Source organism: Lepus europaeus, chromosome 5 (genome assembly GCF_033115175.1).
Source record: "Lepus europaeus isolate LE1 chromosome 5, mLepTim1.pri, whole genome shotgun sequence".
NCBI classification, from domain to species: Eukaryota; Metazoa; Chordata; class Mammalia; order Lagomorpha; family Leporidae; genus Lepus; species Lepus europaeus.
In genome coordinates this window covers 107,063,214-107,085,079 of record NC_084831.1, presented here as the reverse complement: position 1 = coordinate 107,085,079, position 21,866 = coordinate 107,063,214, and the positions used below count along the sequence as shown (strand labels likewise).

Genomic DNA, 21,866 nt, shown 5'->3' with positions numbered 1-21,866 from the left:
TGGTGTGCTGGCTGCAGCGAGCCGGCCAGAGTGGCCATTGGAGGGTGAACCAACAGCAAAGGAAGACCTTTCTCTCTGTCTCTCTCTCTCACTATCCACTCTGCCTGTAAAAAAAAAAAAAAAAAAAAAAAAAAAAAAAAAAAAAAAAACTGGAAGAGACCTAGAAGTAATTCAGTCTAATCTAGAAGGCAGTGTTATTTACCGCAGATTTCAAAGAGTAGAGACCTTAAAAAAACAAATCAGAAATTTTCATTCTATTTTATATGGGCTGAATGTTTACATTGGGCATCTGACTTCAAATCCTGCTTCAGACTAATGTGGAAACTACATACTACTAACTCAATAGGACAGGATGAAACTGTAACCACCACCAACAGCGTGTCCTTACCATCAGTGCCTTTGTGGATATATCCGTTGGCAGGAGGCATAAGTTGCTGATGACTTCCTGCCTCCGAGTTGCTGTAGCCTTCCTGTGGCTCAGACAGGGTTCCTTGGGAAGACAAGTAGCTGGGAATGTCTGCGGGCAAATTGAGCTCCTCTGTAAAAGAGATATCTGTAACTCAGAGAGCCAGGCAGCTGATGCCAACACTCACTACTTTGGGAATATGTTCCACTTTAATACTATTGGCTAGGAAAACAGTAGGGACCTGGAATCCCAACAACTCTTAGTACTTTCCAAAACCGTCTGTCACAATAATTCTTCCCAGGGGCTGGCACCGTGGCTCACTTGGTTAATCCTCCGCCTGCGGCGCCGGCATCCCATATGGGCGCCAGTTCTAGTCCTGGTTGCTCCTCTTCCAGTCCAGCTGTCTGCTGTGGCCCGGGAGGGCAGTGGAGGATGGCCCAAGTGCTTGGGCCCCTGCACCCGCATGGGACCAGGAAGAAGCACCTGGCTCCTGGCTTCGGATCGGCGCAGCGCTAGCCATAGTGGCCATTTGGGAAGTGAACCAACGGAAGGAAGACCTTTCTCTGTGTCTCTCTCTGTCTACAACTCTGTCAAATAAATAAATAAATAAATAAATAAATAATTTTTCCCATAGCTTCATTTAAAAGTATTATCAAAAGAGGGGCCAGCACTATGGTGCCACCTGCATTGCCAGCATCCCATATGGGCAACGGTTCAAGTCCTGGCTGCTCCACTTCCAATCCAACTCCCTGCTAATGTGCCTGGGAAAGCAGCAAGGGATGGTCCAGGTGCTTGGGCCCTTACACCCATGTGTGATACCCAGATGAAGCTCTTTGCTTCAGCCAGGTCCAGCCCTGACCACTGCAGCCATCTGGAGACTGAACCAGTGGACAGAAACTGACTTTTCCTCTCTGTTCCGTTTTCTCCCTGTAACTCTGCCTTTTAAATAAATAAATCTTTAAATAAAAAAAAAGAAGTATTACCAAAAGAACCACACCTGAAGGTGAAACCCTTATGTATAAACACACTTTTACAACTATTTGGTTGGATCTCCTCTCTTGTAGATTTCAGGGTGAGGGCGGTTAAAGACGGACCACAGACATGAGAACTCCACTCTCTGCTTTAGGCATCAAAGAAACATGTTTGTAACAGCAAAGTTCTGGAGGACTGTTCACAAATTCTTAAAATATTCCTCAAAGAGGCTCTATTATACCAAGGAAGTTGGAAACGTCAATGGAACAACTTCCTTCTACTCCATATGGAGTAGTGTACCACAGCTCCTCAATTTGCTATACTGCATATTATGCAACATCCTAGACTACATTCTTAAGTACAAGCCTAGATGTCATCTGGCTATCACTTACCTGTGTTGGTGATACTATAGTCTTCACTCTTCCTTCTCATGTGGTAAATAACAATGACCCAGATCAAAGAAGTACCCACAACACAGCAGACCACAACAATGATGACAATGCCGACTGTGGTCCAGCCATCATCTTCATGCCCAATGCTACCCGGAGAAGAGTCACAATTAGGGGATGAAATGACATTCAGGTAAATGTGGCCGCGTTCTGTTCCAAGGGTGTTAGACATAATGCAGGTGTATTTTCCAGCATCTTCTAGCCCAGCATCTACTATGATGAGGAGCTGGTTGGCTGCAGCGAAGAAGTGTCGTTCTGTCACCAGCAGTGGTCCATCATCTTTGGTCCAATTAAGACGAGGGGCAGGACTGCCTCCAGCTATGCACTGTAATACAGCTGTTTCACCTCGGGTTATTGTCTTGTCCTCCAGGGGTCTAATAAAGGAGGGTGTTTCTACCAAGAATGTTTAAAAAAAATCAAGTTAGGCAATTTTATTACCTAAATCCCACAAAATTACACAAGTGAGAGTATTATGTAAATGGTACTTTCATATACTCAAAGGGGGATTGGAAGTTAATGTTTCAGTAATGGGCAAGTTATCCTAAGTAAGGAATTCAAAGATTAATACACAAATATGTTTATTACAAAATTACTTGTAATTTTTAATAATTAAAGAAAACATTCAAAAATCTAGCATGGAAATGATTATAGTAAAATCACATGATTTTTTCTTTAAAAAAAGATTTTATTTACTTGAACAGCAGAGTTACAGAGGGGGAGAGACAGAGAGAGAAACCTGTCCATTGGTCCATTACCCAAATGGCTGCAACAGTCAGGGCCAGGCCAGGCTGAAGCCAGGAGCCCAGAGTTTCTTCTGGGTCTCCCACGTGGGTGGCAAGGGCTCAAGCACTTGGGCCATCTTCTGATGCTTTCCCAAGTGCCTTAGCAGGCAACTGGATAGCAAGTGGAGCAGCTGGGACTTGAGCCAGTGCCCAGACAGGATTTTGGCATCACAAGCAGCAGCTTCACCTGCTGCACTACAATGCTGTCCCCTGCCCCACCACATGACGTTTTAAGAAGACACTTTTAAGGACAAAGCAACCCTTGTAGTACGTTATTACAGGAAAAAGTAGGTGTATTTAACTACATAAAAACTTACTTTAAGCAAAGTCTAGGGGTGGCATTTCACCTGGTGACTAGGATGCCTCTGTCCCACATCAGAGTGCCTGGGTTAGACACCTAGTTCTGGCTTTGACTCCAGCTTCCTGCTAATGCAGACCACGTGCAGAAGTTGCTGGCCCAGGTGACTGGGTCCTGCCACTCATGGGGGAGACCTGCACTGAGTTCCCAGCTCCAGGTTTTGATTCCCAGCCCAGGGCCCCTGCAGACATTTGGAGGGTTAATTAGCAGATAGGAGCTCTTTAACCCTCTGTCTCTCAAGTAAATAAATAAATAAAAAATACACAAATGGGTGGGTGTTTGGCACAATAGTAAAGATGCCTCCAGGGACAGCCACATCCCCTAACACAGCACCTAGATTCTAGTCCTGGATCTGCTTCTGATTCCGGCTTCCTGCTAATGTGTAACCTGGATCGCAGCAGCACCCTGCCACCATGTTGGACTCCTCGTGTTGAAATCCATTGTTGGACTCCTCTCTTTGGCCTGGCTCAGCCACAACTGTTGTAGACATTCGGGTAATCAGACAGTGAATGGACGAGTTCCGCCTGTGGTATTAACGGATAAGGCCACCACCTGCAACACTGGCATCCCACGTGGGCACCAGTTCAAGTCCTGGCTGCTCTCCTCTTATCCAGCTCCCTGCTAATGTGCCTGAGAAGGCAGCAGAGGATAGCCCAAGTGCTTGTGCCCCTGCATCCAAGTGGAAGACCTGGAAGAAGCTCTGGACTCTTGGCTTTGGACTAGCCCAGCCCCAGAGCTGTGGCCATTTGGGGAGTGAACCAGTAAATGAAGATCTCTCTTTCTCTGTCTCTCCCTCTCTGTGTGACTCTGCATTTCATATAAATAAATCTTAAAAAAAAAAAAAGAGGACAAGCTGGCTCATAAAGGGTTTAATTCATGTGATAAACATCTCTAATGTTACCCTCAAACGTTTACCTAGATTTCAGTTATCTGACCCACTAATTACTCCTAAGCTGAGATAACCCTTTCATAAAGCAGCCAAATATGATAACAAAGATGTAAGAATCACAACTGAAATCTCAAAATTATTTTTCCTGCCCATTAAAAACAAGAATAGCTCCAGAAAGTCTCTAAGAAAAGCAGAGACCCATGGAGCAGCAGACATACCTAAAACCGTTAGGGAAGCATTTGCTGAGAGGCCTCCTGCTATATTTTGGGCCATGCAGCTATAGATCCCCATATCTTCTATTTTCACATTGGCAATGAAGAAGACATCGTCTTCAGGCATGACATGCATACGTCTTTCTCGAGCTGCAGGAAAGTCAGTACCACCATCCTTCTGCCAGGAGATCTGAGGTGCAGGGTGTCCCTCTGCAGCACACTCTAACCTGGCCATGGCACCAGTGCGAATGGTTAGATCCATTGGAGTTTTCAGAAAAGATGGCATCTCTGTTCCAACAAAGAACATCAAGATAAAGTGGCTGGGAGGAAAACAGACACATACGTATCCATGCACACACCCCAGTATACATGAGAGACTCTGGTAGGCAAATTACCAACTGTGGTTGGGCTCCATTGCTTTATGAAGAAGACACACTCTCTGGATTGACAGTGAACCTAGTGTTAGATCAGAGGCCACCTCTTCTCCCAGAAGCTCATAACTGGAGCACAATGATGATGAACTTTTCTAGGATGCACAACACACCTACCTGATCATCCTGATGGGAAAAGGAAAAGCAAAAGGCCACAAACCTTTCTGAATTCTGTATTTTAGATCCTGATACTTACTACGACTCTTTCACTTCAAAGATAAACAGTGCTTTACAAGCTAACATCTACAAAGCTGTCAAGGGAACTGCATGTTTAAAAAAAAGTATGCCTTCAAAAATCTCAAAAAAAGCACATAATATTAAGACACAAGTACATCTTGTGGTTGCACAAAGCCTAAAATGTCATGGTTATTCAACCTGATAGACAGTGGATAAAACCAGCTATCCTTGAGAAGTTTTCTATAGCCATAGGAAATAAGACAGTACTTTTAAAAATGTGTGACAACATTTAGATGACAATAACGATCAATGGACCTAGAAGTGTTCTCAATATTCCCAATTACTAGAAGACCCTGTGAACAGCTTGGGAATACATTTCATAGTTTTCAGAAGAGAATTAAGGTTCTAGGAAGCAAATTGAGGATTTTAAAAGAATGTTTTCAAAAGCATAAACAGCAGTGAAAGTAATTTATGTCCTAGGACCATGAACTTACCACTCAAAACCAAAGCCCAATTAGGAACCATAGGTGAGCAGACAGGCTAACTCAAAAACCCCACCCATGCCCTCTGAGATCCCCCTATCAAATATCAGGTTTAGTCTAATTTTCTTGGTCGAGTGGTTTAAGAAGTGAACATGAAAAATCCTTCTGAACAGTAACAGCAAAAATAAAAATCAGCCAGCGCCGCGGATCACTTGGCTAATCCTCTGCTTGCGGCGCTGGCACCCCGGGTTCTAGTCCCGGTTGGAGCGCCGGTTCTGTCCCGGTTGCTCCTCTTCCAGGTCAGCTCTTTGCTGTGGCCCAGGAAAGCAGTGGAGGATGGCCCAAGAGCTTGTGCCCTGCACCCACATAGGAGACCAGGAGGAAGCACCTGGCTCCTGGCTTCGGATCAGCGCAGTGCGCCGGCTGCAGCGTGCCAACCGTAGCGGCCATTTGGGGGGTGAACCAACAGAAGGAAGACCTTTCACTCTCTCTCTCTCACTGTCTAACTCTGCCTGTCAAAAAATAAATAAATAAATAAAAATCAAGGAGCAAAATTCCTTACCATTCACAGTCAGTTTGGCTTTCTGAGAGTAATTGGAACCAAAATGATTAGTAACAATACACTGATATTTTCCTTCATCTGTGAAATTCACATTGATGAGATGTAAGATGCTAGTATATTCCAGAGCTGCCTCAGCTTGCTGCCAATAGCGAACGAAATTTTCAATATCCACATCGTACAGGATTTCACTGTCTTTGCGCCACACGGTAGACATGGGTGAGTCACTGCTACTCATGGCAGTGCATGTCAGAGTCACGTTCATTCCTCTCAGAGCAACTGTGGTTTCCGGGTGTGTCTTTATCTGTGGTTTCAGAAAATCATCTAAAGGAAAAAATGTAGCAGTAACCAAGTCAGTTCTTGATGTCTACATCTTTGGATTCAATTTTAAAGCAAACACTGTAAAACTCTGTGTCTTGTCTACAAGGTAGCATATGAGTCTGAAAGAGACCGTGTAGCTAGAATCTACACTTCCCTGCTCAAAGGTGGAAAAACGAAGCCCAGACAAGTCAATGACTTGCTTAAAAACACACTGGAACTCACATTTCCTGACTGAAGGAATCAGTACTCTTTTCCCTATTCCCTTGCTGTCACTTGTGTGCCCCTTGATAGTGCCTTAAACACTATCAGTTACTGAAGAGAAATAAAAAATGTGTTAGATTTTCAAAATAGTTTTTAATCTATACCCCTCGTATATATGTATATGATACATGCAAGGAAAGTGGAATTAAAAGATAAGTTTATCTGGGTACAAAATAAAGTAAAAATCCATGTGTATGAGGAGTCAAAAAAGTTAATGGAAAATGGAGCCACTGTTACAGCACAGCAGTTTAAACTACTCCCTGTAATTACGGCATCCCATATGGGAGTGCTGGTTTGAGTTTTGACTACTCTACTTCTAACCCAGCTTCCTGCTAAAGTGCCTGGAAGAGCAGCAGCAGATGGTCTAAGTGCTTGGGCCCCTGCCACCCATGTGGGACCAGGATGAAGTTCCTGTTCCTGGCTTTAGCCTGGCCCAGCTGCAGCTGTTGCAGTCATTTGGGGAGTGAACCAGTGGATGGAAGATCTCTCTCTCTCTTTCTTACTCTCTCTTGGTCATTCTGCCTTTCAAATAAATAAATCTTTAAAAAAAAAAATTCATGAAAAATGCATACTATGGGAAAAGCTATGAATCTAAAGAATTTTAAAAACTATGAATTTAAAATAAACATTTTAAAATCCTTTTTCCAAGAAACTTTTTGAAGTACCCTCTTTTGTAAAGAGGAGTATAACAGTCATTGTCTTTTCTGTGCTAATATATAAAATGTGGACATGAACTTATAATTCACAATAAATACCCACCAATACACTATTTGAAAGTACTTCTATGTACATGGTTTTCAACGAAAACAGCGAAAAATTCCAAACATGTCAAATGTACATCTGAAGATTAGCTTAGGACTAATACACTACAGATTCAGAAAGAAAAATGCTGGTGGACTGATTCAGAGAAGCATGTATATGCTTCTTCACTAATGCTGTCACTGAATAACATCTCACTGTGCTATCAAAGTGACAAGCGGTAGGGCAGTATTGCAGCACCATGGGTTAAGCTGTTGCTTCAGCTGCCTACATCCCATAACCGAATGCCACTTCTGATCCAGCTTCCTGGTAATGAGCCTGCAAAGCAACAGATGATGGCTCATTTACTTGAGTTCCTGCCACCAACATGCAGACCTTGATAGAGTTCTTGCCTCCTAGCTTCAGTCTGGTCTAGCCCTCCATTTGGGGAATGAACCATCAGATTAAAGTATCTCTCCCTATGTCATCTGCCTTTCAAATAAATAAATAAACCTTTAAAAAACACAAATGCACAAAATGGGCACACTATTATCTATGTACAGCAATGCTGATGACAATATAAATTAAAACTATCTTTTCGGAAAATACCTAGTAGCACTTTTCAAGATCTACTAAAAATGTTCATACAAAAAAAAAAAATTGTCTTGATAAACTCTCCTCCTGGGTTTTTAAAAAATCCCCCTTAAAGGAAAAGGCCTACATTTATAAAAGTGCTATTATGCTACCTGTAAAAACTGATCAATGGGGCAGTAATTGAGATGCCTGCATCCCATATCAGAGAGTCTGGGCTCAAGTCCCAGCTCTATTCCCGCTTCCAGCTTCCTGCTAATGTGTACCCTGGAAGGCAGCAGGGAATGGTTCAAGTATCTAGGTTCCTGACACCTACATGAGAGACCTGGATGGCATGCCAGGTTCCTGGCTTCAGCCTGGCCACACCCTAGCCACTGTGGGCATTTGGGAATGGGAGTGCGCTCTCTTTCTCTCTCTGCCTTTTAAATAAATAAAAATTAAAAGAAAAGAACAATAGTAGCTATCAGTCTAAGATCCTACATTTTAAATCCTACATTAGTATCACTAAAAACAGAGGGAAAAACTATTTATGAAATATTTAAAAAAAGATTACAAAGTTTGGGGAAGGCATTTAGCTTAGTGGTTAAGATGCTTGCATCCCATATCAGAGTACCTGGGTTCAACACCTGGTTCAGGCAACTGCAGAACCTGGGATGCAACAGACAATGGCACAAGTAATTGCATTCCTGTCACCCATGGAGGAGACCTGTACTGAAATCCTGGCTCCCAGTGCTGACCTGGCTCAGCCCTAGCTGTTGTGGGTATTTCAAGAGTGAACCAACAGATAGCAGATCTGTTTCTGGCCAAATTAATTTAAAAAAAAATTTTAATACAAAATTTAACCTATGTTTTAAAAAATATAAAAACATTAACCATGTTTCATAAAAACTGAAACATGGTTGGAGAAGAACACATAGATATAGAAATACTACATGCTAGTGAGAAAGCACTGTGGTTTTATTATTTTTTTTAATGCTTTTTTTATTTGAGAGAGAGAGTGAGCGAGAGAGCAAGATAGAGAAAGAGAGAGGGAAGGAGAAGACAGACATGGAGATCATCCACCTGTTGGTTCATGCCCTAAATGCCTGCAACAGCCAGCAAAGCTAGGCAGGAGCCAGGAAATCAATCTGACCCATCCACGTGGGCCATCATCTTCTGCTTCCCAGCACATGCATTAGCAGAAGTTGGAACTGGGAACTGGGCTTGAACCCCAGTCCTCATACGTGGAATGCAACTTTCCCAAGCAGCATCTTAACCACTCCCCAAAAACCTGCAACTATCTGTTGTTGAGATAGTTAAGTGTGTAATATATAAAATTTTTAAACAAAAATACAAACCACAGACAAAATCTTTCATGTCCACATTCAGGATGCTTTGCCCGGCCAGCCACTCAGGGTGCGCACAGCTTACATTCACAGAATGATGGAAGTTGTTATCAACCAGCCATTTAAGGAACCACTTCAAATGGCAGTCACAGAGCAAACTGCTTGTGTTCAGAATCCTGCAGAGAAGAAAAGAGGAAAAGAGACCTTTGTTTCATTCTACATTTCTTTAGTGCTAAAACCTTGGTACACACCTATTCATTTTTCTTGCCAAAATGTTCACCTGGAATCTTTCGAGAAAACAAATTCAAACTGTCAGCCTCAATTCTCCAAACACGTCACTGTCATGAAAGAGACACGATGAGACCAAGAGGAAAGGGGACTGAAGAGTCATTCACCAAATCAAGTGTGAGACTTCTGACTGGAAAAACAGGAATCTGCAAAGGACATCTTTGACACTGGGGAATCTGAGTGCGACCTGCACAGCCCTGGCCTATACTCCTGAGAAACACTGGCTTTCCTTACTTACTACTTGTTGAATTCTTTACTTGCTGGAGGGTTAAGCCTGTGATTATAAAACACACTGAAAGCATGTCATTATAAAAATTAAAATAAAAAATAAGAAAGGAAGGAGGGTGGGAGCAAGGGTGGGAGGAAGGTTAGGAGAGGAAGTATCATCATGCTCTGAAATCTGTATATATGAAATATATAAAATTGTGTTCATTTTATACAAATATATTTTTAAATATATCATTATTTATCACAGGTAACTTCCTAGTGTGTAATAATGATATTATGGTAATGAAGGAAAACGTCCATATTCTTGAGAAATACCTGCTGATATTTAGTGAAGTGTCATGATGCCTACAACTTTTAAACAGTCAGTAAAAACAACAGTGCTCATTTACACATATGTTTGTGTGTGAAGAAAGCAAGGGTTAAAGGAAATAAATAAGAAAATTAGCAAGACAGTTAGCAATTGGTAAATGTAGTTAAAGGAAAATGGATATTCACTGGGCCTTCTTTACAGTTTTGAGGTTTAAAATTTGGAAAAGTCTGAAGAAAAGCATATATATTTGTATTAGACCACTGAACAATCTCTGCTGTGAAGAATATATAATTACTTTCTTTTCTTTTAGAAAGATGATGTCTTTCTTTTTTTTTAAAGATTTATTTATTTATTTATTTGAAAGACAGAGTTACAGAGGTACAGAGGCAGATGGGGAAAGACAGAGGTCTTTCGTTCTCTGGTTCACTCCCCAGATGGCTGCAATGGATGGAGCTGGACTGATCTGAAGCCAGGAGCCAGGAACTTCTTCTGAATCTCCCATGCGGGAGCAGAGGCCCAAGGACTTGGACCATCTTCTACTGCTTTCCCAGGCCATAGCAGAGAGCTGGACTGGTAGTAGAGGAGCCGGGACTGGAATCTGGCACCCATAATGGAATGCCGGCACTACAGGTGGAAACTTCCCACTGCCACAGCGCCGGCCCCTAATTATTTTCAAATATTTCATCAAGACTAAAAAGACTTCAGCCCTGTGGCAGTGTGTACTGCAACTTAAACCAAGAATCACTAAAAAACTGTTTGTAGTCACTCATAGGTCCATAAAACCTATCTGAAAAAATCTGTGTTTTCTCTCAGTGGCACCTTATATGTTCTGGCCACTTAACACAAGGAAAGCAATTCTGAGAACAATATAATTTCTTGCTCTATGCACATAATCAAAATCCTAAGATTATCTCAAAAGTTACATTTTATCAAGAGAAGTCCTTTCTAGGATTTTATTTATTTGAAAAGCATAACAAGAGAGAGAGAGAGAGGAAAGATCTTCCATCTGCTGGTTTACTCCCCAGTCATGATGGCTGGGGCTTGGCCAGGCTGAAGCCAGAAGCCTGTAACTCCATCCTAGTCTCCTGAGTGGCAGAGACCTAAGTGCTTGGGCCACCTTCCACTGCATTCCCAGGTGTATCAGCAGGGAGCCAGATGAGAAGCAGAGCAGTTAGGACTGGACCCAGTGCTCCAATAGGGGATGGCAGCATCACAAGCAGCAGCTTAACCTACTGCACCACAACTCTGGCCTCTCAAGGGTAATTATAATTAAATAAGTCAAAAGTTAGCTTTTGCATTTAAGAATTATTAATTTTTCATTCATTCATAGAGAAATATGAGACTTGGACTCATATTCTTAACTTCTTATCAAGACAAGATACTAAATATCTCCAAATTAAGTTTTTATTTTCTGGAAAACAGGATGCAGAATGCCTACCTCAAAAAAATGTTTAATTAAAACATTTAGCACAGTGCCTGGCCATAGATAACACTGAATTTGTGGTAGTTCTCGTCGCTTCTTTCACTTTTGCTTCTTTCCATCACTCACACACAAACTCACTCAGTTCACAAGTGCCAGAGTACCCTGGTACTCTCTCAACAAATGTTGGACTGGAGCCGGCGCTGTGGCATAGAGGGTAAAGCTGCTGCCTGCAGTGCCAGCATCCCATATGGGTGCCAGTTTGAGTCCTAGCTGCTCCACTTCCAATCCAGCTCCCTGCTATGGCCTGGGAAAGTAGCAGAAAATGGTCCAAGTCCTTGGGCCCTTGTACCCATGTGGGAGACCCAAAAGAAGCTCCTGGCTCCTGGCTTCAGATCAGTGCAGCTCTGGCTGTTGCAGCCATCTGGGGAGTGAACAAGTGGATGGAAGACCCTTCTCTCTCTCTCTGCCTCTGCCTCTCTGTAACTCTGCCTTTCAAATAAATAAATAAATCTTTTAAAAGATAATATTTAAAAAAACAAAAATAAATGTTGGATTTACTCTAAAATATCATGATCGTCTTTCAAGGATCTTTCTCTCTCCTTCTTGGTTTAACTACATTTTTTAATTTTTTATTACGACTGCATAATTTTAACAGAAAAATATTTATGTATTTACCAATATTAATTTGTTTATTTGAAAAGTAGAGAGACAGAATTAAAGAGATCTTCCATCCATTAGTTCATTCCTCAAATGACCACAAGAGCGAGATCTGGGTCAAGCCAATGGAGCCATGAATGCCATCTGAATTTCCCATATGGTTGATGGGCACCCAATTACTTGGGCTATCATCTGCTAAGTCTTCCCAGTGGAAGAGCCAGAAATCAATCTGGTCCTTTGAAATGGGATGCTGGCATTGCCAAGTGCTGGCTTAACCTGCTGTGCTACAACACTGGCCAATGGAAAAAATTTTTAAAGTTGTATTTAAAGACTATTTATTTGAAAGGCACAGTGACAGAGAGACAGACAGACAGAAACAAAGAGGTCTTTCTTCTGATGGTTCATTCTTCAAATACTGCAAAAGCTGGGGCTGGGCCAGAACAAAGCCAGGAGCCAGGAACTCTATCCTGGTCTCCCAGGACCAGGCAGGAAGGACTTGAACCAATTCTAATATGGAATGCCAGTGTCACAAGCAATAGCTTAACCCACTGTGCACCACAACATCAGCCCCTGAATTTACATTTTAAACTCTTTTACCTACCTCCAAATGTTTATGCGAAGCACTGTAGAGAAATATCAAAAAATATGTTGATCCAAAAATGTATGCTAAAAATGGCTTAGGTTTTAAGTAACTAAAAGCAATCAAAACGTCTCAAAACATTGCATTAGAATTCCTGTAGTTGGTTCAAGCCAACTGTTAAGAGCAAAACTACTCTGTGATATTTGTTAAGAGTGCTGGACGTGCAGGGAGTCATTGTCATGCCATCTCGTTCAAGGAAAGCTGAGCTATGTCTCTTCTTTCCTTTGAACAACCTAGGTCCACTGTCTCATTCTGCCACCCCCGTTCACTAACGACCAGATAAATGAGTCCAGAAGGCAGTTCTAGATTTCTAGATGCTGGGCTTGAAGCATCTTTAGGTGGAGTGAGGACAAACCAATTTCCTGGCTTGCAGTGTGAATGTCTCTGCAATGTCATCAAGGTGTCATCAGGCGTGAAGACTGTCCACGCATGACTGATGGTGGTGATTGCTCTGCAGTTTATATCAAGTCATCCAGCTTCAGCTTACAGGGCGGCAGAAGGGAGCAATTTTATTTATGCCAAGCCAGGAGGGAAAATGGGAAAAGACATCTGCGGGCTGTCTGTGTATCTCCAAAGCCCACCTGTATGTAGATAAGGTATGTTGTCTACCTTCAATTACCCCTTTTCCTTTTTAGTCTCAGGTAGTTGTTTTAGCACGTCCCTGAGTCCCCTGAGACTCCCAGAGGAGGTAGGGGGCTGACATTCAGGCAACTGAGTGGCTACAGTGGACAACGGGCTGAAGGAGGTGGAGATTTGCAGGGGGACTTATCAAAGGATTCATGGAAATTGGAGGGAACATTCAAGGGAACTGGATGGAAGATTAAAGTTAGTAAGAGGAAGGAGAAGGAGTAGCAGCAATGGGAAGGAAGAGATCTTGGGTGCAGCCAGTCTGGGGATATCTTAAGTTTCCCAAAGAGGCTAATGAAGTCCTAAAAAGGAGGTGGACAGAGTTGGTAGAGTACATAGTCTGCAGGTATTTGAGAAGAGGAGGTTTTTGTGACAGAAAAATTCCCATGGGAGAAGCAGGATCCAAAAGAGAAGAGAAGCCTCATAGAATACCAAAGAGCCCAGGGAGTCATGGAATAATCCCTACAAAAGCAAAGAGTCAAGAAAAAGACCTTCTATATCAAAGAAGCCTGAGACTCTAACCCAGCTTTATAGAGTACGCTTAGAATCCTAAGAATCGGCCGGCGCCGTGGCGTAACAGGCTAATCCTCCGCCTTGCGGCACCAGCACACCAGGTTCTAGTCCCGGTCGGGGCGCCGGATTCTATCCCAGTTGCCCCTCTTCCAGGCCAGCTCTCTGCTATGGCCCGGGAAGGCAGTGGAGGATGGCCCAAGTCCTTGGGCCCTGCACCCGCATAGGAGACCAGGAGAAGCACCTCGCTCAAGGCTTCAGATCAGCGAGATGTGCCAGCTGCAGCGGCCATTGGAGGGTGAACCATTGGCAAAAAGGAAGACCTTTCTCTCTGTCTCTCTCTCTCACTATCCACTCTGCCTGTCAAAAAATAAATAAATAAATAAATAAATAAAACAAAGTATATACAAGAATCCTAAGAATCAAAATCTTTCCTTACCAGCTTCAACGGACACCCGTCCGGAGCAATGGTTCATCAGTCTGACTCACCATTGGATCCCCGATCAATCAGTCAGGAGTGAAGACAAAGGCTTCAAAGGTGCACACTTGGGGTCCTGGGTGAGAGGTCCGGGGGTCCAATGATGAATCTGATCCTATCCAAGTCACAGCACCACAACTGTTAAAGAAAAAATTACTCAATGATACTTGTTAAAGCATGGTAAGGTAGAGTTTATTCAGGACCACCACAGTAAGTACAGGGACCATGACAATGGAATTTTGAAAGGGGGAGAGACTGGGCTCAACTCCCAATTCAGCCTTGGAAGGATGAATTTATAGCAAAGGAGATGGGTGGGGTTTGCTGTATGGAAAATTACTGAGAGGTAACATCAGGAGTAAGGACTCTAGCTAAATCCACCTATATGACTCCTGCTAAACACAGGCCAGGGTGATCAGACATCACTGAGGAATGCTGCAGGGTGAGGAATCTGATCAGATGAAGGGTGACTAGATATTGAGGGTGGCTTCCTGCTAAAACTGAATTTTACAATGAAGCACTCAGATGGAACGGAGAAGGTTCAAGAGCCTGACTACAGGATAGTCAAGCAAAGAATTTTGGCTACAACTCTCAAATTACTAAAGGACTCTCTGAAGATTCAAGCTATATTTGTTTTCACTTACTAACTAAATTACATGTTACATTGGGTTCTTACAATGAATTAAAGCTTACTTGGGGCAAGTGCTATGGTGCAGTGAGTTAAGCCGTGGCTTTTCAGGACACACAGGCATCCCACAGTGGAGTGCCTGGCTCAGGTGGCACCTACTCTGCTTCTGATCCAGCTTCCTGCTAATGTGTCCTGAGACGCAGCAAATAATGACTCAAGTATTTGGGTCCTTGCCACTCACGTGGAACATACAGCTGGAGTTGTGGGCTCCTGGCTTTGGCCTGGGCCAGAGCTAGATGTTGTGGGCATTTGAGGAGTGAATCAGGGGACAGAAGATCTTTCCTTTCCTCTCTCCTTCCCTCAATTCCTTCTTCTCTTTCTCTCTCTCTTCCCCTGCCTCTCAAATAAATGAAAATAAATTAATAATTGTAAAAAGAATCCTCTTGCTGATATTATCATTGGCAAAAAAAAAAAATAGTACTAAATTGCAGTAAAGTGTACCCTTATAAATTAAGCCTAGGAGAAATAATTCAAAATATCAACATATCTCTCCCCTACCAAAAAATAAAATATGCCACTTTAAAAATTTGGCAGAAAGGGTGGCGCCGCGGCTCACTAGGCTAATCCTCCGCCTTGTGGCGCCGGCACACCGGGTTCTAGTCCCGGTCGGGGCACCGGATTCTGTCCCGGTTGCCCCTCTTCCAAGCCAGCTCTCTGCTGTGTCCAGGGAGTGCAGTGGAGGATGGCCCAAGTGCTTGGGCCCTGCACCCCATGGGAGACCAGGAGAAGCACCTGGCTCCTGCCATCGGATCAGCGCAGTGCGCTGGCCGCAGTGCGCCAGCCGCGGCGGCCATTGGAGGGTGAACCAACGGCAAAAGGAAGACCTTTCTCTCTGTCTCTCTCTCTCACTGTCCACTCTGCCTGTCAAAAATAATAATAATAATAATTAAAAAAAATTGGCAGAAAACAACAAATGATGGTTTTCATAGCACTGTAATTTTTGTTTTTAATAGTAACTATTCGCTGGCGCAGCGGCTCAGTAGGCTAATCCTCCGCCTGCGGCGCCTGCACACCAGGTTCTAGTCCCAGTCAGGGCACCGGACTCTGTCCTGGTTGCCCCTCTTCCAGGCCAGCTCTCTGCTGTGGCCAGGGAGTGCAGTGGAGGATGGCCCAAGTGCTTGGGCCCTGAACCCCATGGGAGACCAGGATAAGTACCTGGCTCCTGCCTTCGGATCAGCATGGTGCGCTGGCCATCGGAGGGTGAACCAACGGCAAAGAAAGACCTTTCTCTCTGTTTCTCTCTCTCTCACTGTCCACTCTGCCTGTCAAAAAAAAAAAAATAGTAACTATTCAACTTGGGGCCGGCACTGTGGCACAGCATGTTAACACCCTGGCCTGAAGCACCGGCATGCCATGTAGGGCGCCAGTTCGAGACCCAGCTGCTCCACTTCCGATCCAGCTCTCTGCTGTGGCCTGGGAAAGCAGTGGAGAATGGCCCAAGTCCTTGGGCCCCTGCATGCACATGGGAGACCTGGAGGAAGCTCCTGGCTCCTGGCTTCAGATCGGCTCAGCTTTGGCTGTTGTGGTCAATTGGGGAGTGAACCATCGGTTGGAAGACCTCTCTTTCTCTCTCTCTCTCTCTCTCTCTCTCTGTATAATTCTGACTTTCAAATAAATAAATAAATCTTTAAAAAAAAAAAAAAAAAAAACTCTTCAACTTTTACTATACGCCAGACTCTGGACTAAGGATTTTCCCAAAACTGTCCAAAATTCCCTGAAGCATTTAGGAAAAAAATTTTAATTCCTTATGACCTATTAGGCCCCACATGACCTGGCTCCTGCTTTACTCTCTGACCTCATTTCACTTCCTGTGACTGGAAAGCCCTTCACCCAGTATTCACGTGGTTTGTCACTTCATTTCATTAAGGTCCTGGTTCAACTGCTGTGCTTTCAGAAGCCTCCCTCACTACTTTATCTGAAACAGCAACCTTGAGGGGTTTAGCGGGTAAGACTCCTCTTGGAATGCCTGCATCCCAAATCACAGTGCTTGCATTCACGTCTCAGATCGGCTTTCGATTCCAGCCTCCTGATAAAGCACACCACCGGAGGAAGCAGGTGCTGCACTAAGTACTGTGATCCCTGCCACCACGCTGGAGACCTGGATTGAATTCCAAGCTCCAGGCTCCAGCCTGGCCAAGCTCTGGCTACTGCAGGAATTTGCAAGGTGAACAAGCAAACAGAAGATTTTTATGCATCTCTTTCTGCCTTTCAAATAAATGAAAATAAACATAAATAAATAATTTTTAAAGAAAACAGCAATTCTAGGGTGGGCACTTAAAACAATGATCTCATTGATGATTTTTTAAAAAATTTTTAAAGGCTTAAGTTACTTACAATTCTTTCAAGTGAGTCTGAGAAAAAGCATTTTCTTGAATAGACATTACAGCATTGTTGTTCAAATCCCTGAAGAGAAATGAAACATTACCAGTCACCATTTCTACAATTAAGTTATATAAACACTCTAAAAATGGTGAAGAAAAACCTCTTCTAGTAACAAAGATTACTTATTTAATGAGCTAAATGTATTTCAAAAATACTTACAGATGCTCAAGAGATTCAAGACCAATGAATGCTTTCTTTGTAATTGATTTAATCTGGTTTCCTTGTAAGATTCTGAAATGAAATTGAATTCATTAAACATGTCTGTACAAAGTGAAAATCAGTATAAGAATTCATTTTTGCTGTTTTTTAACAGGTTCATTGAGGTATAGTCGATGTACATGCAAGGAAATATACACATTTTATGTAAATAATTTGATGATAACACGCATCTTTTTAGAAAGCTATGAACTTGTACTGTTAACCAGTGCAAAGCACAGCATGAATCCTTCTATTAAGATGCTGGAGCCCAGTGAGGTACCTCTGGACAACCATCCTGACCACCGGCTAACTGGTAGTTATCATATACTAAAACAGATTATATTCCCCATTTCTCTCTTCTTGGCAAAAGATCAGATCAAAGACAAAACTGTGGGGGCCAGTGCTGTGGCATGGTAGGTTAAGCCTCCACCTGCAGTGCCAACATCCCATAGGGGCACCAGTTCAAATCCCAGCTGCTCCACTTTTGATCCAGCTCTCTGCCATGGCCTGGGAAAGCAAGAGAACATGGGCCAAGTTCTTGGGCCCCTGCACCCACATGGGCGATCCGGAAGAAGCTCCTGGCTTCGGATCAGCCTAGCTGCAGCCATTGCAGCCATTTGGGGAGTGAACTGACTCTCTCTCTTTCTGCCTCTCTATAACTCTGCCTTTCAAATAAATAAATAAATCTTTTTAAAAAAATAGTGTGAATGCTGGAAGAAACTTTTCTCATGGAAGAGCTAAAATCTTCATGTGAGAAAACCCTCCCCTTCTGCTAGATGAATCACTCACCAATCTCACAATTAAACTGATGAACAGTCCAACTATGGTTTTTCAGTGCATTTCTTCTACTTAAATAGAAATTCCAGTTCCATGAGTAACTTTTGTCTAAGTGCCCACAGCAACACTTTGTCAATAAAAAGTGCCCCAACATCACCAACAAAAACAGTCACCTGACAAAGCCCCCTCCATCAGCAGAGTGGTCAGAAGGCTCTGCACTATCAAACTAACTCATTACATTTACAATTGGGACCCAAAAACACGCTTTGTAGACACAAATAGAAATACATACAATTTAGTGAGACTTGTGAGTCCAGCAAAGGCTTCACTAGCATCTTCTATGGCCCAGGAAATCTCATTGTTTCTTAAGTCTCTACAAAAATGTCAGAGAAAAATAGGTTATGAAAGCACAACCATCACACCGCTGGTCAGCATCTGGGCATGGCAGTGTCAATGGACTTATACTGATTTTCATTCTTATTTTAGCAGTTATTTATGATGAAGACTTAATCCTGGCTTTTTTTTTTTTTTAGTTCAAACTGACTCTCACAGGCTAAGAATTAAGCTGGCCTTGATAAATAAATCAAGACACCTGCCAGGAGTACGATCTTCCTAGCTAACAGTCTAAAGGATTCATATGAAGAGAAAGATCTTCCATGACCCTTGTTTGCCCTATAAATTCCACAGCCCAGAGCTGCAGGTGCTGTTTTTTTCTGTAGGTTTGACTCACCTGCACAGAAAAACAAGCTCTGTTTTCAGTTGAGATATGAACTAAGGGAGGTGGGGTGGTGGTGGTGGTCCCCCCTGGTCCCTAGCCAGTTCCTGGAAGAATAAACACCCCAGTCACACAAGCACTCTTGGGTAAAAGCCACCTTTGTTCACAATGATATTTAAGAGGCTTTGGGAGGGAAAAACTTCAAAATCTCACCCATGGAGAAGACACTCCGCCCAGGACCTCCCATCCAGATCCTGAAGACACACTATTTTGGGATTCCCCAGCCATAACACTTCAAGTGTTGGTATCTTTCCTCCGATACAGTGATTTCTCCTCTTAACTATTTCTTTCTCTTTAGTTATAAATAAATTTCTGATTATTCTATCTCTGTGTTGAGAGTGCTTTGCCGCCCACAGATTCAGCCCTGTAGCCACAACTTAAAGTAGCTTTTTTGAGTGTTACAGAGTCCTGAATTGTGTCAGTATATTAAACATGATAGACAGGGTCCTGCAAAAAGGAGAACTGGGGCCAGCATTGTGGTACAGTGGTTGAGCCACTGCCTGCAACACTGGCATCCACATGGATGCCAGTTCAAGTCTCAGCTGTTCAACTTCTGACCCAGCTCTCTGCTAATGTTTCTGGGAAAGCAACAGAAGATTGCCAAACTGCTTGGCCCCCTGTCACCCATGTGGGAGACCTGGAAGAAGCTCCTGGCTCCTGGCTTCGGCCTGGCCCAGCCCTGGCTATTTTGGTCTTTTGAGGAGTGAACCAGTGGATTAAAATCACTTTCTCTATATTATCCTCCTGCTCTGTAACTCTTTCAAATAAATAAATATTTTTTAAAAGTTTTTTTAAAGTAGGAGGATCACAAGATACAGAGGATATGGCTTACAAATCTGATTTAAGACAACTGAGATTTTTGGGAGACCCAAGCTTTCCCCTAGAGTCTTTAAACTTAAAACAGTTGGCAAAGAATAGTATCAAATACAGAGCTTCACAGCTTCAAAGCAATTAATATACCCCCTGGGAAGCAAGAATGATATTCCCATGTATTACAGCAGTCAGTGTATTTTCTTAAAAAAAGGAAATTTATTCTTTCAGGGTCAGCGCTGTGGCACAGCTGGTTAAAAGCCCTGGCTTGTGGCACCAGCATCTCCTACAGGTGCTGGTTCGCGTCCTGGCTGCTGCACTTCCAATCCAGTTCCCTGCTAATGTGCCTGGGAAAGCTGTAGAAGATGGCCCAACCGGTTGCCCCTCTTCCAGGCCAGCTCTCTGCTGTGGCCAGGGAGTGCAGTGGAGGATGGCCCAAGTCCTTGGGCCCTGCACCCCATGGGAGACCAGGATAGGCACCTGGCTCCTGCCATCGGAACAGCGCGGTGCGCCGGCCGCAGCGCGCTACCGCGGCGGCCATTGGAGGGTGAACCAACGGCAAAAGGAAGACCTTTCTCTCTGTCTCTCTCTCACTGTCCACTCTGCCTGTCAAAAAAAAAAAAAAAAAAGGAAAAAAAAAAAAGAAGATGGCCCAAGTCCTTGGGCCCCTCCAATCATGTGGGAAACCTGGAAGAAACTCCTGGCTCCTGGCTTCAGATTGGTTCAGCTCAGCTCTGGCCATGGTGGCCATTTGGGGGATGAACCAGCTGATGGAAGACCTCCCTCTCTCTGCCTCTGCCTCTCTGTAACTCTGCCTTTCAAATAAATAAAAATAAATCTAAAAAAAAAAAAAAAAAAAAAAAAAAGCACTGAGCTAAGCAGTTTCTAAGATTCAATCCTAGTTCTACCTTAACTATTTCTGAGGCACTAGGAAATCATTTACTTCTGCAACTATATCCATAAATTTTAATTATACAAGCAGTAACCAGTGAAAAACTGTTACTCCCTGAACTGCCAAAAAGCTGCAGGTGCATCTAATGACCAATTTCCACTCTAGTTTCACTGCTGATAATGCAGCAAAGTGAAAAAAAGAAAATTATTTTTAATTTTATAAGGACAAATCAGAAGGAACTTATAAAAAAACCATACCTCTGTGCATGTGCACACATACACCTTCACAAAATTATCATGCTGCCCTTCTCACTGATGGCTAGATCCCAAAATTGGGAGCCTCTTTTCTGAAATCATTTATCAATTCTAAACTTGATGACCAGAAAGTTCACTATAGAGGAAACTTAAGAAGTTACAAATTCTACTATTTACTGTTTTTTCTGATTCTGCTCTATTTGAGATTACTGTATTTCATTAAAATACTGCTTCATTCAACAAATCCTATTCCTTGATCAGGATAAAACATTTAACTTACAGAGCCACAGGGTTTTAGAGTTGAAGTTGTCTTTAGCAACTATCTAGTCCTAGGTCCTTCTCCAACTGGAGGAAGAGACCCAAAAAAATGGTGCCCAGGAAAAGCTACGGGATTTTGCTACCTGGTGGGATGACAAAGCACACATGACCTTTCATATCAGGTAGACCTGGGTTCCATTTCTGGCCCACACGTTTACAAAGTATGTGATTTTGAGCAAGTTATTTTGATGCTTCTGAACCTCAACCTCCTCAAGAAAACAGCAGTAAAATTTCTGGCATCTGAAAGTACCTGGCACATATCAGATAATAAGTGTTAATTTCTTCTGTCCTGCAGCAAACCGCAACAGTGAACAGTGCTGCTCCTCCCACTCATCCTGCATCCTCTTAAACAGCAGTGTGGTACATCACCAGGGTCAAGGGAACAAGAAAATGACTGACTGCACTCTTGACGCTAGCAACTGTGTTTTATTCACAGCAAGTGGCACAATGAGAGAGGCTTTGTTGTTCAGGTCATTAACTCAGAGTTAAAGTACAAAAAAAAAGTGCCTATCACAGTTTTGAAATAAATCTTATTTATGGGGACAGAGACAAGTAAGATTGTCTTGCCTCAAGGCATAGTACAAAAGAACCACAAAATATTAGCATACATAAATCTATAGACTGATTAGTCGTTTTAATTTTCTGTATCATGTTAAAAAAA

At 42.9% G+C, this 21,866-nt stretch overlaps 1 protein-coding gene across 5 annotated transcripts in view; it reads right to left on the bottom strand.

The window, feature by feature from the left end:
* Window positions 1–21,866, bottom strand: part of LRIG2 (leucine rich repeats and immunoglobulin like domains 2) — a 59,656-nt gene that overhangs the window by 9,087 nt on the left and 28,703 nt on the right. For all 5 annotated transcript variants that reach the window (XR_009865956.1, XM_062191982.1, XM_062191981.1 and 2 more), the window contains exons 9-16: window positions 18,449–18,529; window positions 17,341–17,412; window positions 17,134–17,202; window positions 8,966–9,129; window positions 5,721–6,041; window positions 4,075–4,356; window positions 1,771–2,220; window positions 389–538 (exon numbers count right to left, since the gene is read on the bottom strand). Coding sequence is in view for 4 of the 5 variants with exons in the window: in XM_062191982.1 (XP_062047966.1) it covers window positions 389–538; window positions 1,771–2,220; window positions 4,075–4,356; window positions 5,721–6,041; window positions 8,966–9,129; window positions 17,134–17,202; window positions 17,341–17,412; window positions 18,449–18,529 (1,589 nt within the window). In the remaining variant the exon portion in view is untranslated. The remainder of the gene's footprint in view (window positions 1–388; window positions 539–1,770; window positions 2,221–4,074; window positions 4,357–5,720; window positions 6,042–8,965; window positions 9,130–17,133; window positions 17,203–17,340; window positions 17,413–18,448; window positions 18,530–21,866) is intronic.